Source organism: Diplotaxodon limnothrissa, linkage group LG11, assembly GCF_057381915.1.
Source record: "Diplotaxodon limnothrissa isolate DT_005_m linkage group LG11, D_limnothrissa_male_GT1.1, whole genome shotgun sequence".
Taxonomy (NCBI): Eukaryota; Metazoa; Chordata; class Actinopteri; order Cichliformes; family Cichlidae; genus Diplotaxodon; species Diplotaxodon limnothrissa.
In genome coordinates, this window is record NC_140606.1 from 9,333,174 (window position 1) to 9,350,694 (window position 17,521).

Sequence of the window (17,521 nt, forward strand, 5' to 3'; positions counted from 1 at the left end):
CCATGTTTTCTGTGTTGTATGGTGAAAAATGTATGAGCTGATGACTTTTGCAAATCATTGTCTGTTTTTATTAATCTTTTACGCAGTATCCCAACTTTTTGGGAATTGGGTTTGTATATACAACAGACGCTTCACATTAGAATGACGGTTTTTGTGATTATGTTTGCATGCGTGCACATGACATGAGTGTGCAGTCACAGTGTGAGTTTATGAAGGTTATACTACAAAGTCTGTGTCTCTGTGAACACCTGCACTTTGAGGATTCCTGGAAATTTTACAATAAAAATGAATATTACACTTTTTTTAAAGGTTTTTGTTCTCCCTCTTCTGATATTTTATTTGTTGCAACAAAAAAACTGAAACGGACTTAACACTGGTCAAGGAAGCCAACCGGTAGTAACAGTTTTCAGAGTGGCCCAAACTTGCTGGAAAACCACATTTCCCGTCACTCCTCCGCGAGCTTTGTCAGACGTGACGTCACGATGTCTGCATCTCCTCCGTGCAGGCTTTGTCAGAAACGACGCGGTGATGTTTGGGCGGACGAGTGAGTCTAGGTAACGCTGAATCTACATCCTCCTACTTCCACACACCGTGTCTGTGTAAGTGGGCGTCTGTGTAGATGGATGGTCTTAAATCGAGAAATATTATTTAGTGTATTTGGCGCTTTATCAGAGCGGAAGTATCGCATTTTGCACTCTGATTTTTACCGCAAATCAGTGAATTAGGCTAACCAGGCTACCATTATCTTCGTCTGGTTATTAGAGAGACATTGCTCAAGGAACTCACCAGTAGGAATATGGTCCTCAAATGTTTTCACATGTCTTTAATTTTTATTTATTTTTTTATTCTTTAACACCTCATTGTGGCGGCTGAGCCCCATGTTGTTGTTGTTTTTTTTGGTTTTTTTTGCTTTGTTTTTTTTGTAATGCAAATGTTACAAGCTCAGTAACAATATGCGCTAGTCCCCCAGCTGTCGCTATGTGGATTACAAAGATGCTTTTCACTCCTTTTAAAATGTGTAGAACCCGCAGTCTTGGCAAAAAGGTAAATGAGGTAGGGCGATTAATATCTGTGTAATTATCAGTCATATGTGTTTCTGTCTGGAACCTGATTTCGCAGAAACATCTGAACAAGAAAGACTACAAATGCAGACTGCAAACCAGGCTCAGAGTGGGTCAAACCCTGTGACCACAGCGACCTCAAAGCCACCGCTGGACACTGAGGCTCAGCCAGCACAAAATGAGCTAGATGCACAAAAAAAAGACAGCAAGGGAGCTGCTGCTGAGACTGAGGAGGTAATTGCACCGGAGGGAAGTGCAGCAAGGCTAAAATCAGCAGAAACACCTGCAAAGGTAGGGATGGACGTGGACACAGCTGCAAAACCAGCGGTACCTGAAACTAACACGAATGCTGGATGTGATGGGCAAAAGGGTAAAAAGCAGGAGAAAGCTGTGAGTGACGGCAGGAAATATGTTCCTTCCAAGAAGGCCATGGTAGATCCTTTGAAGATGGATATGTCCAAACCGCTGGTCATGCCTCTCACATGTGAGTCTTTTACTTGTCTTTCCATGTTATATGTTGTCGAGGACTGAGAGACCTGCTTGATTGTTATTATTTCAAATTTAGAATTACAGGAGACATCATATTCTGCTGTAAACAATATCTACAGTATTTAACTGTGTATGACTGTATCCTTTGCAGTACTTTTACAAGATGTAAACCTAACATTGCTTCATTAAGCTGATACTGTTTGAAGTTTGGTTAAATCTGTACAGTCAATAGAATCTAATGTTCAGTAGCAGACAAAACTCAAAGTGAGAAATTATTTTGGTTGGGTTGATATTAGAGGTGGGAATCACCAGACACTCCACAGTACAATATTATCACAGTACTTTACCCACAGTACGATATTATTTTGATTTCTAACAATTTCCAGTATGCTTATATATGCATATTCTGCGATTTATCCTCCCTTTCTTCAACTGCAAACTATGTTCTTAAACTTGACTCAACAAAGACTCATTCACATTGATGGAAATATGTTGGCAATCTGTCTACATTTGTAAATTAGAGAGGAAATATTTGCAAACATTCCACAATCTCTTTATGAGTAATTGTCAGTCCAAGCTCTAAGCAACCATTTAGTTACAGCAAGTTGGGATTGGTCACAGAATGTGAAAAACATCAATGCAGTCACCAGGCACAAAACAATTTTTTATTTAATCGTGTTTTTTGTAGCTGTAAGGAGGTTGCTGTCCTGTCTTTAACTTTGTGACTGAGCCATTAGCTTTGTCAGGCTAAGTGTGTCCAGTTTGGGATGTTTCTTTTGTCGAGTCAATTTAATCTGAGTTTGCTTGGCTACATGTGTTATCTCAGGATGGAGGTGCATGAGATGCCCTTTTGTTAATAGTATTTCATTTATTTAACAAACTATTGATATTTGGTTCCCATTATGGATACAATATTGCCATGGAAAAAATTTGCAATACTATGCGGTATAATTTTTGTCGGGTGTTTCTTAACCTGTCTTTACCTCCATCCAAATTTACCTACACATTCGCAAATGAAATAATCCTAGAATCACGTGTTTGTTTTTGCGAGCATGTATGTTTTGTATGGATTTGAGTCTAGGGATACAGACGTGTGTTATATGTATTTACTCTGCTTCTGCCCTTTTCCCCTGTAGCATCTCAGCTTTCCCTCCAGTGCATGGAGTGCCATATAATCTTCAGCGATCACAAGAGCAAAGAACGTCATCTCAAGCTGAGCCACCCAGCAGAATATGAACAGTGCATACTGAGGAATGCCCTGTTTGCTTGTTATGTTTGTGATCGACATTTCACAAACTCCACAGAGCTCATGGTCCACCAGAAAGCCCACACAGAGAAGAAACCTTTCAAGTGTCCAATCTGCAGTCAGGCCTTCAACAAGTCATCAGAGCTGACCGTTCATAAAAAAATTCATTTTGGCCAAGATGGTTATGCCTGCACTGACTGTGGCAAACCTTGCAAAACGCTGACATTGCTGAAGTATCACCGGCGCACACACACTGGAGAGAGGCCTTATGTTTGCAAGGAATGTGGAAAGAGGTTCACCATGTCCAAGGCTCTGCAGAAACATTTGGTGTTACACTCGCCGGAGGGAGCTGAAGGAGAGGGGGGAGAAACCACAGCTAAAGCACAACCGAGAAAAAATGATGGTAAGGAAAAAAGCCATTGGTACAAGTGGTAAAGTGTTGTTAAATAGAAATGCCATGACTTGAAATGAATTAAAAGCATCACCATAAAGTTTCTTCGTTTATTGTCTCTAGGTGCTTCAGCAACAAAGTATCCCTGTTCTATGTGCAAGGCCACTTTCAAGAGTTCCAGGACACGTTTGCACCACATGAAAACTAAACACAATTCCTTGCCTGCTACTGCCAGTAATGTTCTCCCAGAAGGTCAGCAAGTGAAACAGACTACACCCATTATAACTCCGATATCCATCTGCCAACCAGCACTACTACAGGTGGAGCCGAACGGACCCCTGCAAAAAGTTGATGCCAATATTGACACAGAGCAGATTCGCAAACTTATTGAGTCTTTGGGAAATGTGCAGAAAGTGAACCAAGTTGTCATACTGGGGCAGGTGCCACCTCATGCTCCACCACTGGAGGTGCAGCAAGTATCACAAGGGTTAGAGCCGGTGAATGTGAATCTCAGTCCACCGCAGATAGATTTTATAGGACTGAAACAAACAGACTCTAAGACAGATGAAGGTGACCCGTCAAACAATCCATATGATCCAATGGAGCAAACAATTATACTGGAACCTATTACTCCAGATGGACAGCTAGAAAATCCCTCTTTCTCAGTATTAGGTCCTCACATAGCAGCAGGTGAAAATGCAGAGCTTACACTTGTTCCAACTGAACAAGCAGAGAGACCTGAGGGAGAGGGGATGCATCAGATCCTTCAGCAACCGGATATTGATGTGCTTCATTCTAATCCTGTGGAGCAAATGGTTAGTCAGAATGAGGTAGATGATCCTAAACAAAATCTGGAGCAGATGGTCATATTAGAACTTACCCCTGCTTTGATACCAACTGAGGTGCTAGAGCAATCCCAAGCAATCCAACAAAATGAAATCCCTTCCTCCTCTCTGGTACCAACTACAGAACTAGAGACTCTCGATAAAACTGCAGAGCATACCGTTCTAGATGAGCAAGAAACCAGCCTGTCAGTTCCACCTCTTATGCCTACCGTTGAGTTGGAGCAAACATATTTACAACCAGAGGAACAGGACATTTCTTCTTGCACAGTTGTTCAAGCAAACACACTCACGCAAGCTTCAAGTGAATCGAAAACCCATTCCACAAAAGTTTTTGATTCACATATGGAAACAGTAGATCTAAATCAGGTGCACCCTGTGATAGATCCAGACACACAAGAAGAGACACAAAAGAAGCCTGAAGAAGAACCACCTGACAAACTGCTGGAAGATTCCAAGAATAACCTGTCTGAATCAGAAAATCCGCCTGCTGAAGAAAAGGTTCTGTCGCAATTACAGTCTAAGAAGGTGGCAAAGATCTCAGAATTACCCATTAATGTAATGTCAGCCCAAGAGCTGGTGAAAGTCCGGAAAAGAAAGCCAGCCAGAGCTTTTTTCTTTCAAGGATATATGCAAGATTTTGTGGGAAGCATCTACCAAGACGACTTACAAATTGATGCCAAACCTGCCAAGCGCCAAAGGTCAAAAAAACCCCACCTTGTTGTTAAATTTGGCCCACAAAGCAAAGAAAAGAAAAACAAGAAACAGAGGAAGCCTTCGCAGCAGCGTCAGCCAATGCAAGAAGAGGCGACAAGAAGCAAGACACCACCCAAAAAACTCACAGAGCAAAAAGTACCGTCACAGAAGAAGGGAAGGAAAGGAAAAAAGGATAAAAAAGTAGAAAGAGTATTATCTACTGCTGAAACAAACTCACCCTTATCGCCCCAAGCCCCACAAGTAGAACAGCTCAAAGAGGATACAAGAAAAAATAAGATGAAAAAGCAAACGGAAGTGGCCAGTGTGGGTGTTGTGCAAATAAGTAAGCACAAAACTGTAGCATCGCCTATACTTACAAAGAAAAAACAGACAAAAATAATACAAAAGAAGCAAAAACGCAAAAATGCAAAGGATGGGAAGCCAAAGACAGACATGGAAAAAGGGGGGAAAGTCAAAAAGGCAGACACACCTTGCTCAAATATAAAGCAAGACTCTCTGCTTCTACTAAAAGGCCATAAACAGCCTCAGCTGAAAGTTTACAAGTTGGACCCTTCCAAGGCATCAACCCAAGCCTCAGAGGCTTCGCCTCATGAGTCCCAGACAATGTCTCAACAGACTAACAGCAACAATCTCAAGCATCCAGCAAGTGAGTGCACAGATAATCTCACAGCAGAAGGTAAGAAAAAAGGAGGAAGACCCAAGAAGAACCAGAAAGCACTTTCATTGATGTCCTCGCTCCAGCTTTCTCATCAACCACCTGAGCCAACGCCTGCCAAGCCAAAGAACACCAGAAAACGTAAAGCTTCCTCAAAAATAGAGACTGAAGGAGTGATAACATCTCATTCCAAGCGTTCCTTAGAGTGTAAGGACTGTGGAGAGCGATTTGGTGAAGTCTCATCCCTACAGAAGCACAAGGCAACTGTGCATATTGTAGAAAGTCCCAGTCTCACTTACACCAATGGGAACATCTTTGAAGGCGTCTCAACCATGGATCTTTACCAGCTTCCCAAAGGAAGTGAAAAGCTTGTTGGGGTGAAGAATGCTGCTACAGACTGGGACACTGAGACAGAGATGGGAGAGAATGCATTAGAAGAAAGGGAACAAAGTCTCTCCTTTCCAGCTTTGATCCCCTCCCCATCTTTACCCATACCTCCTCTAGATGCTGAAGTGAAGACCTATGAAGATAAGAATGGAAGCAGAACAGAAGATGGTAATCCATCTCATATATCGCCAATCATTTACTCATCATCTGAACAGGCGAAACATTATGGGACTCTTCCAGATTTCACATCCGAAACCACTTTAAGTAGCTCTACTCAGACAAAGACTGATGAGACAGAAAAACCTTCGGCATCAGATGATAAGAAGCTAGAACAAGGTACCCCAAGGAATTCCAGCTCTGATTTTGAAGTCCAGGGTACTGCAGAGGAAGATATTAAGGAAGATTTACTTCTAGAGGTAGATTTAGTCACTGTTGGGGAACAGAATGAGAAAGACGATCTGACTTCTCAACGTGACACTGTTCCTCAAAATGAATCAATTGCAAGCTGCAGTTCTGAAAATGGAAATAATGATAAAGGATCTATCCTAGTCAGTACTGATACAACTGAAAATAGTCTGACTTCGCAGACTGTTTCATGTTCCACTTATCAAGTGGAGATCAAAGAAGAAGAAGAAGAAGTTTTAATTCAGAGGCAAAAAGCAGAAGGAAAGGGAGCAGTTATGAATTCTGCGAGAGGTAGGAGTAGAGGAACAGGGCGTCTGAAAAGGGATTTACCATCAAAGAGGGTTTCAGCTGGAGATGCTCCCAAAGACTCAGAGAAACAGCAGGATTATTGTCAGGTAGTTTATGAAAAATGTCCCATAACCTCAGATTCAGAAATGATTGACTGTGAGATCGGCACAAAGACGGCACAGCCGGAGACAAGTTCCAAATTAAATATCAACAAAGCAGATGTTCCTGGTGCTTTGTTGCCTTCCATTCCCTCTACGTTAGAGGAATCTCCCGAAGACCAAGTCGTCTTTGAGCTGGAGTCAATTACCACGAGTGTTGAAGAAGTAATGAAGGAAAGAGGGCTCCATGGAGGAACGGAACAAGATAAGGTGATGGACCAGTCTCCAGGCCTCATACTGGAGAAGTTCCTTACTTCTAGACAGAGAGCGACTGCTGAAAAGGAGCAGTGCCTGATGATGGCAAGCGACAATCAAGCACAGGTGAGACGCTTGCAGTACCAGCTATGTTAGTTAGAATTCAACACTGCATACTTAAGACTTGTTTTCATTACAGGGTTTGGGCTACATCACTGAAAATGAGGTACAAGTTCTTGGAAGTGATGAGATCAAGGTTGAAGAGAACAGTTCGAATCAACCACTGACTGCATCCACTAGTCAAAATAGACAGACTGCAAGCGTGCAGCCGCTGCATCATCGCGATATAAGGACTGTTCTGGTGAAAGAGGAAAGCAGCCTCATAGTGAATGATGTTCCAGCCACAAATGGCAGCAGACACATCCGCTGGAATGTAGAGGCACTTAGTGAAAATACAGTCATCCCAAGTAAGTATTAAGGTTTCTCAACCAATATGTAATTATAAAACTATTGATTTCTGCAGTCTGCATACCACCTGGCACAGTATCTCTTGATTTCTTTTTTTTTAAATCAAATGTTACTTTTTTGAGAGTAACAGGATTTCTGATTATTGGATAAACCAAAGTTTAGCTGTTGTCACCTCTGATTCCACTCATGGCTAATCACCTTCTGGCTAATGAGTATAACTCTTGGAAAACCACTGTGCCATGTTAAATCATGTTCTTTGATTTGTATTTTAGCAGTAGAGGTTGGGGAGAGGACAACGGACTGTTGCATCTTACCAGAGTTCAACACCAGCCAGTGTATTTTCTATCCAATAAAGGAGGAGGAGAGAGAGGTCCTAGTAGAATCTGCTGGGACCAGCAGAAACCCAGAGGGATCCCACGATGCAAATCAGACAGAAAGTCAAACAGCTGATTGTGATATACGTAAGTAACTCACTCGACCTCCACTTACTTTGAAATCCACCATTTTTAATCCTCAGTCATAAAAGGCTGATGGGGTATTGTCATCACCCTGCTGGATGGGCGGGTGGGCAGCGTTGACCCCTAAGTCTGTGAATGCGATAATTGCATAGTAGCTTCAAAGTGATACCACAGGTTTATTTGCTAAAAACCTTGGATGAGTTTGGATCTTGGTGACCTTGGCCTAAAGTTCAGAGGTCAGGTTTTCTGAAAATCTGGTCAATGCAGTAACTTGAGAATGTAGGGATGAGGATTTTCAAATTATTACTGTCAGTGCAGCTACTAAAACTCTCAGGTGATTTTAGTCTCAGTGACCTCAATGTCAATATCAGAGATCAAGATTTTTGAAAATCTTACGAGTGCAATAACTCAAGAAGGAAGTCATCTAGGATTTTCAAATTGATAGCATAGGTGCATCTACTAAAAATTGTGGATGAGTTAAAATCTCAGTGACCAAGGTCAGAGTAAGTTCTGAAAGTTTTGTGATTATGATGACAAGGACCACATAAGATTTTCAAATTGATGACATAGGTGTGTCTACTAGCAGGTTGAGGGGTTGCACTGACGATCGCCAGTATTTTTCAGTTATACAAATGGAAGAGACTTGACTTTCTTATTGATTTTTATATTTGGTATTCTCCAAATACTACTTAAATGCTTATATATTAATTTTGAGTCTGTTTAAACAGGTGAATCGATCAATTCTGTACCAGACTATCAGGAAACAAGAGTCGAAGGTCTTTTCTCAGATCCTGAGGTCATCGAGCAACAAGGTTTGTTCCCTTTTGTGGAATGATTAGTATTTATATTTAAGAGACTTTCTTAAACTGTTTATTGATGATGTCAATAAAACTTAATAAATCTGTCCTTTAGCTGTGTCAGACTCTGAGTGGCAGCACCTACCAGATCTTCATGAGTTTCTCCTTCAAAGTCCCGATGAAGAGGATATGGGTGGCTTTGAATTGTCAGATCCTCAGCTTGATTCAGAAGCAGAAGTAATGGCCTATTTCTCCAAGAACTCGGCCATCAGCGCACAACAGTCAGATCACACATCGCAAAGGTACAGTAAGACTTTCTTTGAGTCTACAAAACTATCATACATAGAAATAACTCTAAATACCCTTTTTTTCTATTATTGCTGTTGTTCCTCTGTTAAATACATGTAAGATTTGCTCTTGATGTTCTTTTGACTTTATTCCCCCCTTAGTTTGCCAACATCCGTGATCCCGTCTAATGCACCAAGAGATGGCAACAGAACCAGAGAGCCCATTGATTACTTCTCTAAGTACTTTGGTTGGGATACCTGGGTAGAACTTGCCAACTGTACAAATAAACTGTCCAACATGCCTGACGCTGTCACGGCCAGGGAAGTTGCACGCTTTGTTGGGATCCACATCGCAATGGGAACTTTGAAGGTTTGTATTTCTGCCTGTCTGATTACTGAAATTATTACCTCATTTTTGGTTAGATGCTAAAACCTAATTTTATTTATTTTTCTATTGTTACTTTCTTAGTTTCCCAGTGCAAAGCTCTACTGGGAAGACTTGACTAAGGTGCCGTTGATTGCTGAAGCCATCCCGTTGTCCCGTTTCCTCGAGCTGTCTCGCACGCTGAAGCTGACTTCTTCAAAGTATCCAGCCAACGCTAATCCCCACAAAGGAACTTGTGATAGTGATCAATGTGGTGACGAGGCAAATGGCTCAGATGGTTCAAAACAGGCTGATCCCCTGTGGAAAGTTCATCCATTATTGTGTCGTTTCAAAGCAGGGTGCCAGTCATTAAGACGAGAGGGCGATTATGCAGTTGACCAATATCCACTTCCTCTCACTGGGAAGGTGCACAACAACAAACTGTCTCTCTACAGCACTGCTTTAATTGGATTTGACGGCTTACTCTTACATGTCGATCTTAAGGTGGATCTCTCAGACAAAGAAGGTGCTGTAGAAAAAATGGTCCCCAAAGGTAGTATGGTGTTCCTTTGCAAACAGGAACTGTCCACCCCTGTGATGCTCGAACGCCTTTTAGCTGCTGGGGTTCATGGAGCAGGCAGGGTGGGAGGGGCTCGAGGACAGATCGGTGATGAGTTTGTGAGCTCAGATGGGAAGTTGATGCTGCGCAGATCCCATTGTGGCTTCATACTTTCTACTGCGGGAAATGGCCAAAGGAGCGCGGCCTTTCTCATTGAAAACTTTGAGAAAGCCCAGATGTCGGCCCGTCTCCACAGAGAACTGAAAAATCTTTATGCAATTCCCCTCACGGCCTCTGCACCAAGCTGCTGGCCCCAAGCAGTGCTCTGGTACCTCACGGATCTGGCTTTGGTAAACTCCTGGCTCCTGTATCGACAGGATTTCAGAGCATCCGTGCCACCTTTGACTCTCATGGCTTTCAGATTGGAAGTGTCCAAGGCTTTGATCTTCTCTAGTAGCTCGGATACCCAAGACTCAGTTCCTCCCCAGCCGCCGGCAGCAGAGGTTCACACAACAAATGAAACCCGCAGTCCCATCCTGGTGGAGGAGAGTCCTCTGCCAGACGCAGCCACACGATATGACGGTTCAGGTCACTGGCCGGAGCAGCTTGGAGAGGGAGAGGGGGGCAGGTGCCGTTTTGGGGACTGTCAGAGGACATCACGAGTGTTATGCCTCAAGTGCTGTGTCTTTCTTTGTATCTCACGTAACCACAACTGCTTTTTGAATTTCCATAATCAGGGAAGTTTGGGAAAAGAGTAGTATCTGCTACAGAATTTACCAATCTCTGATTGTAACTGTGTTTTTGGTGTAGGGAAACTCACTGCCTTTCACTGTCATGCTTTTATAGGGCTGTTGTGATGCATTTTAAAAAAATCTTAATATGTCATTTAGGAGTTGTAAAAAATGAATTTGCCTTCAGAAAGAAAAAAAGACTCAGAGCCACACACTGTGCTGGAAAAGAAGTGTAAAAAGTTGTTTGTTTTTTTCACTGTGGCCATCATGATACTTTTGCCCTCAACTATTTATTTTCACCTGATCTAGTTTACATTCTACAGTGAGCTTATTTTTTGGCTCTATGAATTGTAGTATTAAAGAAAGTATCATTTATTTGAGTTTTAGAAAACAATAAAGGACAAATGGGGAAAAAAACATGCATCTTTTGATTATTTATTTAGTCATTTGAGGATTTTTTACAAGTACATTTTATCACGGTTTGAACTGTCCAAGTGTTGTTGAAAAAGAAAAATGTGCCAAAACATATTAAAGCTCTTGTGTACTGAAATAACAGAGTAGGACACAGTACTGCAGCAATGTGAGTAATTAAAGTCCATCGGTCATTAGAACATTATCAAAAGAAAAACTATAGTAGCACATAGAGCTGATGCATGCTTGTATGAGTTTTGAAATACAGAGTACTGTACAAATGGGTGGTAAAAAATAAATAAATTTAAGCTACAAATATACGTCAAAATGGAAGAAATGTTTGTAGAACTTGCAACCAAGTTTTTACTCACCCATCATTTCTTTGTATTGTGTTAAGAAAAGGTGAAATAGGCGCAGAAACATGCAAATATATATGTATGAAAAAATCTAGAATATTAAGCAAAAACAATTTATACTATTCTAGCAAGCTTGAAAGTCAACATTTGGTATGAGCACTTTTATTCTACATCACAGGTTGAACTCTCTTAGACAAGCTTTCTTTTAGATACTTTGGATGTTGACTTCAACATGATCCCACACCACTTCAGGTCCATGCTCTGGGAAGGCCAATCCATGACTCTTTTTTTTTTTTTATCCAGAAATGCTTTAACTGCAATTTACCGCGGAAGTGTGTTTGGGTCATTGTCATGCTTAAAAATCAATCAAAGCAATTGCCAAACAGAATATTTTCCTTTTTTTTTTTTTTTGTGTCCCGTTTGGATCTTTAGCCATCAGAATTGTTGTCTTCAGGCCAAGAAAGATGCCAAGCGGATTTATTTTACCAAGTGGATCATCATGACCTTGCCATATTGGTCCATTTGATTGACCTTTATTATAATTATGAATTTATTTTATTTTCAGTTGCTACAAACGGGACAGACATGACTGGGGGATAGGACAGGGAGAAAGAATGAAAGAAGTGGGAGAGAAAGAAAACCAAAGGGGAGAAGAGACGGTGAGAAGGGGGGGAAGAAAGAAAAAAAAAGAAAACCAAACAACAAAAAAAAAAAAAACACCTGGGTCACCTGTATGGAGAAAAAAAACAGAAGAGAAAGCAAACAACAAAGAGCAACATAATAAAAAAACCCAGCACCATCACAATAAACTAGCTAGCAGTAAATATCAGTAGACACTAAATAATAAACGATATTGTGCAGCACGCAAGATAGACAGCGCACAATGTGCCCTGAGGCAGCAGCCAAGAAAGCTGTAGTCCGCGTCTGTGAATACCTGTGTGTACACCTGTGTGCATACCTGTGTGGATCAGCATGCTTGCATTCCAAAGGTTTCTCCATGTAACGATCTGCTAGGGAATGTGGGGAGCCACAGCCCCGTCCCTCAGGGCATGAAGCAGGCATGGAGGAGATCAAAACTCCAGACATCCAGAGGCCCCCAGAACACAAGAGACCAAGGAAGACCAACAGAGGGGCAGCCACGCCACTGTCCCAGTAAGAGCTGAGGAGAGTCCCAGATGAGGGCTCACTCAACAGCCGCGGAGCAGAAGCCAGGGGGAGTTGCAGTGACGCGCCCGTGAGCTCCGCCGGCAGCCAGCTGTGCCTGAGTGACCGAGCCCCAGGCCGAGAGGCCGGGGGCACCCCACCTCCGAAGTGGCCCGAGCGAGCCCCAGGCTCCAGGCCCTGATAAGCGGCCGCCAAGGAGTGAGCCGGTGTGTACCCGGACGCCCATCCCCAGACACAAAGAACCACCAACGCACCGACACCTGAGGGAGTCCGCCACTGGCAGGGGAAGTGGTGGTGGGTGGAGATAGGCCTCCAAACCTTGGAGGGCCTGAGATGTCCCCAGAGAGGTGGCGTCTGATACCCAACCTGACATATAGACACAGACATACAGGCACACACAGACACAAACATCCATTCCCACCCTCATGCTCTCATATGCATTTACTCCACACTCAACCAACGTGGAGACAGACATGAAGAGACGCTGTACACACGATCACACTCCCCAAGCGTACTCTACGAACCGGGTCTAGGTACCCTTGCCCCTGGAGGGGGGAACTGCACCCAGACCCAGGAGGTGTTACCCTTTTCCCTGCGGTGGGGAGAGGCAGACCGCCCCGACTCCGCAGCAGCAGGGAGGCCCCACACTCCAGACCGCAGTCGGACGGCCAACTCCTCCTAGCCCCCCCGCTCCAGCAGGCCGCAGAGAACGGGGGTGAGAGAAGACTCCAAACCTCCCTCCACCCGCTCATTGTAGTGTTGATGCATGTGTGTTCTAAGGTGCAATTAAAACCCAGGAGGGCATGGAGCTACCTGCCAGAGAGCAGCAGGTAAGCGCATGGTCCCTCCTGCTAGCCCTCAATGTCTACGTGTATTCAAAATTGAGAGGTGGGCAACGACGCCAGGGGTGAGGTGTACACCCTGATGGTAATTTGGACTCCGTGTATCGTGCCCACCCCCAAGATCCTATATGTATGTGTAATGAGAGTGTGAGTAATGTGAATGTCTAAGTTGTGGGATAAAATTGAGGCAGAGGCAGCCAGAAGGGGACAGAGGGGGGGGGGTAGCCTCCTCTGCATCCTGGTGACATACCCCTACTCCAAGGCCCTGCATGTGTGGGTGGTTGTGGTGGAGCGGGAGGAGGGAGGCAGCTGGAGATGGGGAGGGAAGGAAGGGAGGGGCAGGTGACCCCTCCCTGGGGCCAGCTCCCCCGCTGACCCCAGTAGGCACTCCCATACTCCGCGACCCGCCAGGGAAAGGGGGCCCAGGCCCATCCAGCCCATCCAGCCCATCCAGGTCCAGCGCAGCAGCGCCCCCCGGCCCCACAGAGCCCGGGACAGTCCACCCAACCCCACCACAGAGAAAACTGCACCCACCCCACCATCCACTCATCTTCCAGACTACATGAGACAATAGACACCCAGGCTGAGATCTTCCTCCACCTCTCCTGTATCTCCCCCTCCTGCAGAGAGTTCCTGGGGAGAGGAAAGCTCCTGCTAGGTGTGACAATCTCCCCCACCAGTTGAAGAGCCCCCCCAGGTGGCTCGACGCACCGGCGGCACCCTGCGCCAGGGATGGGCCCCCATGCACCCACCCGCCCACAACCCCAGCAACACACAAACCAGGACCCAAGGCCCTGAGGCCCGGCCAGGGCCCCAGCCCAGAGACAACCTCCAACAACAACCTCCAACAACAACCTCGCACAGCCATTGAAGTGGAGTGGACCAACATTCCACAGGCCACAATTGACAATCTGATAGACTCCATGCGACGATGTGTTGCACTGCATGAGGCAAATGGTGGTCACACCAGATACTGACCGGTTCTGGGTCCCCAGACCCCCAATAGCGCAAAAAACTGCACATTCCAGGGTGGCCTTTTGTTGTGGGCAGTCTGAGGTACACCTGTGCACTACTCATGATGTCAGATCAGCATCCTGATGTGGCACACCTGTGAGGTGGGATGGATTATCTCAATATAGCAGATGTGCCCACTACCACACATTTGGACTGATTTGTGACCACTGTTTGGGAGGGATGGTTATATTGTGTATCTGGAATGAATTTTAGGTCTCTACGTCCATCCCATGGGGAATGGGAGCAGTAACAAAGGTGTTGCGTTTATATTTTTGTTGAGTGTAATTTGTTGATATTCTAAAAATCTTTTCTTGTTGATCCCATATTGTGCAACTAGTCTGTCAAATGGAATAAATTCTGTTCCCTCTAATATATGTTCTAAGTATTTAATTCCTTTACAACTCTATTCTGGGAAATTAATCATATTATTGTTTTGTAATATGTCAGGGTTATTCCAGATAGGTGTACGTTTGCATGTGTAGCGTGGTATAAGCCACCAAGTAACCACTGTGGGCCTCTCTTATGACTAGTACGAACTTTCAGACCAAAAAAAACTCTCACAGGATCGAATCCAGAATAAACAGGACAAGAGGGTCAATATCAGTAAAAGATGTTCAACAATTTATTAACATGACAAGACACCAAAGTTTTGAGAAAGAGAAAAAAAACCTAAAACATCGCTACAACAAAAAAAATAGTAGCGGTGCAACCTTGCCAGCAACGAAGCTATCGCCTGAGGGTTTGTTCCTCCTTGGCGGTCCCAGGTGCTCGTCACTCTAAAAGAGACAAATCCACCTCAAACATAAAAAGGCCCAACCGAACACTTATAGCATGCACTAAGTGCTAGTTCAGGCAATAGACGGTGGTAATACAAAAGCACTCTTAATAAACCTACTAGGGTCGTGGCGGGCGCTGCTCTTGCGGCGACCAGCAGGTTGTCTCTGTCTGTCAGTGTCAGTGTCTTAACTTATTTTTTATTCCTTTATTTTATCCTATTTTTCTTTCTTTTTTTTTGCCTGAGGAAATCCTACAGCATCGGCTTGTGCTTTGTGGAACTTCTTTGTTGAAGATGGGTTTTTTATTTCGCTTGGTTTTATTGGCAATCCTGACGGTTGTTTGGAGTCAGTGCTACTCCCACACAATTACATACTCACGGGAGTTTCTTCTGGATCTTCGGTGGACAGGCCCGTCTTTGGACTCTTTTCACCCTCCAGTGTTTTCCAGCTCTGGATTATCCAGTAATCACAGGGGCACTTTTGTTTTTAACAGAGTCAAAGCAAGGAAGCGGGGTAAGAAGGGAGGCCTACGTCAGCGATTGCGGAAGCAAATACGGTACAACCGTATTCCTTTACCATCAATAATCCTGGCTAATGTGCAGTCTCTGAGGAGTAAATTAGATGAACTGCATTTGAATGTTGCACATTTACGTGACTACAGGGATGCATGTCTAATGGCATTCACAGAGACTTGGCTCAAGGATTCTGACCCTGATTGTTCTCTGGAATTAAATGGCTTCGGGGTTCCCATACGTTTGGATCGAGACCCCGGAGCTACCCAGAAATCGCAAGGAGGAGGGGTGTGTTTGTATATAAATCAGAAATGGTGTAAAAATGTGACCGTTCGTAGACAAGTGTGTCTGCCTGACATTGAGCTCCTCTCTGTGTCTTTGAGGCCGTTTTATCTGCCGAGGGAATTCCCACAGATCAACGTCACCGTCGTTTACATCCACCCCAAAGCGAATCCTAAGAATGCGACTGACACCATCTCCAATGCTATCCACTCTCTACAATCTCTCTCTCCTGAAGCCCCTAATATTGTTCTTGGGGACTTTAATCGCTGCGACTTGAAGAGAACACTGAGCAGTTTTTATCAGTATGTGCACTGTCCCACTCGCTTCAATAAGTCTCTGGATTTATGTTATGGCTCCATAAAAGGTGCATATACATCTGTGGCTGGCCCCGCCCTCGGATCCTCGGATCACAACACGGTGCATCTTCTGCCAGTCTATAAGACTGTACTGAGAAGAGAGAAAGTGAGGAAACACCGCATAAAGGTTTGGAGTGATGATGCCTCTTTAGCCCTGCAGGGCTGCTTTGACTGTACAGACTGGTCGGTGTTTACCGAATCATGTAGAGACATTAATGAACTCACTGACGTTGTCTGCGGATATATATCCTTTTGTAGAGACATGATTATTCCCTCAAAGGTTGTGAATTCTTTCCCTAATAACAAACCATGGTCCTCTAAAGTTCTTACGAGGCTGATTTACGAAAGGAATAAAGCTTTTACTGAAGGGAATACCTTGAAAGTCAGAGAAATTAGGAAGGAGATTAGATCAGAAATTAAAAAAGCTAAAATAAAATACAAGGATAAGGTAGAGGCGGAGATGGGTAGCAATAACTTAAGGGTGGCTTGGGCTGGCATGAAACACATGACTGGTCACTGTCTCAGTGACTGTAATAAGATAAGTCTCCCTGGTTTTAGTTCAGATTTTCAGTTAGCCAATGAACTGAACAGATTTTATTCGAGATTCCAAGGAATACACTGGATTCCTTAACAGAGAGCACCAGAGGCCCCCCAGTTTTGTTCTTTGATGAAAGAAGGGTGGGAAATCTTTTTAAAATGAGTAAGACTAATAAAAGTCCAGGTCCTGATAATATATGTGGCCAGGTGCTTAGAACATGCGCTGAGCAATTATGTGGTATTTTTTATCACATCTTTCTTTTATCTCTTCAGCAACAGAAGGTTCCAGAGGTATGGAAAAAATCAATTATTTCTCCAGTTGCTAAGACCACAAAACCTACATCAAATGATTTTAGGCCTGTTGCTCTTACATCTTTAGTGATGAAGTCCTTCGAAAAACTTGTCAGGAAGGAGATCCTGCAGCAAGTAGAGAAGCTGATAGATCCACTACAATTTGCATACAGGCCTTGTAGAGGTGTTGATGATGCAGTGGTCACTCTGTTGAACTTCCTTTATCGCCATCTTGATGGCGCCAAAGCTCATGCTCGGCTTTTATTTATTGATTTTTCTTCTGCTTTTAATACTATCCAGCCACATCTTTTAGTGGACAAGCTTCTTAACCAATTTAAACTTAATTTTAATCTCGTTGGTTGGATCTTAGACTTCTTAACTGATAGATCACAGTGTGTGAGAATAAACGGCTGTTTTTCCAAACAGCTGAACTCTTCCACTGGCTCACCACAAGGTTGTTGTCTCTCTCCTCTTTTGTATAT

At 43.8% G+C, this 17,521-nt stretch overlaps 1 protein-coding gene across 1 annotated transcript; it reads left to right on the top strand.

Moving 5' to 3' along the window:
• Positions 1 to 1,145: 1,145 nt before the first annotated feature.
• Positions 1,146 to 10,525, top strand: znf576.1 (zinc finger protein 576, tandem duplicate 1). Its single transcript, XM_085365042.1, has 9 exons — positions 1,146 to 1,545; positions 2,687 to 3,199; positions 3,311 to 6,960; positions 7,034 to 7,301; positions 7,575 to 7,763; positions 8,489 to 8,572; positions 8,673 to 8,859; positions 9,007 to 9,214; positions 9,314 to 10,525. The coding sequence occupies exons 1-9, from the start codon at positions 1,146 to 1,148 to the stop codon at positions 10,523 to 10,525; spliced, it is 6,711 nt and encodes a 2,236-aa protein (XP_085221168.1).
• The last annotated feature ends 6,996 nt before the right edge of the window (positions 10,526 to 17,521 follow it).

Excerpts from the sequence above, each read along its gene's own strand:
- znf576.1 (XM_085365042.1), top strand. The coding sequence starts at position 1,146 with ATGCAGACTGCAAACCAGGCTCAGAGTGGGTCAAACCCTGTGACCACA. Across the intron at positions 3,200-3,310 it reads ACAACCGAGAAAAAATGATG|GTGCTTCAGCAACAAAGTAT; the intron begins GTAAGGAAAAAA and ends TATTGTCTCTAG. Across the intron at positions 8,860-9,006 it reads TCAGATCACACATCGCAAAG|TTTGCCAACATCCGTGATCC; the intron begins GTACAGTAAGAC and ends TTCCCCCCTTAG.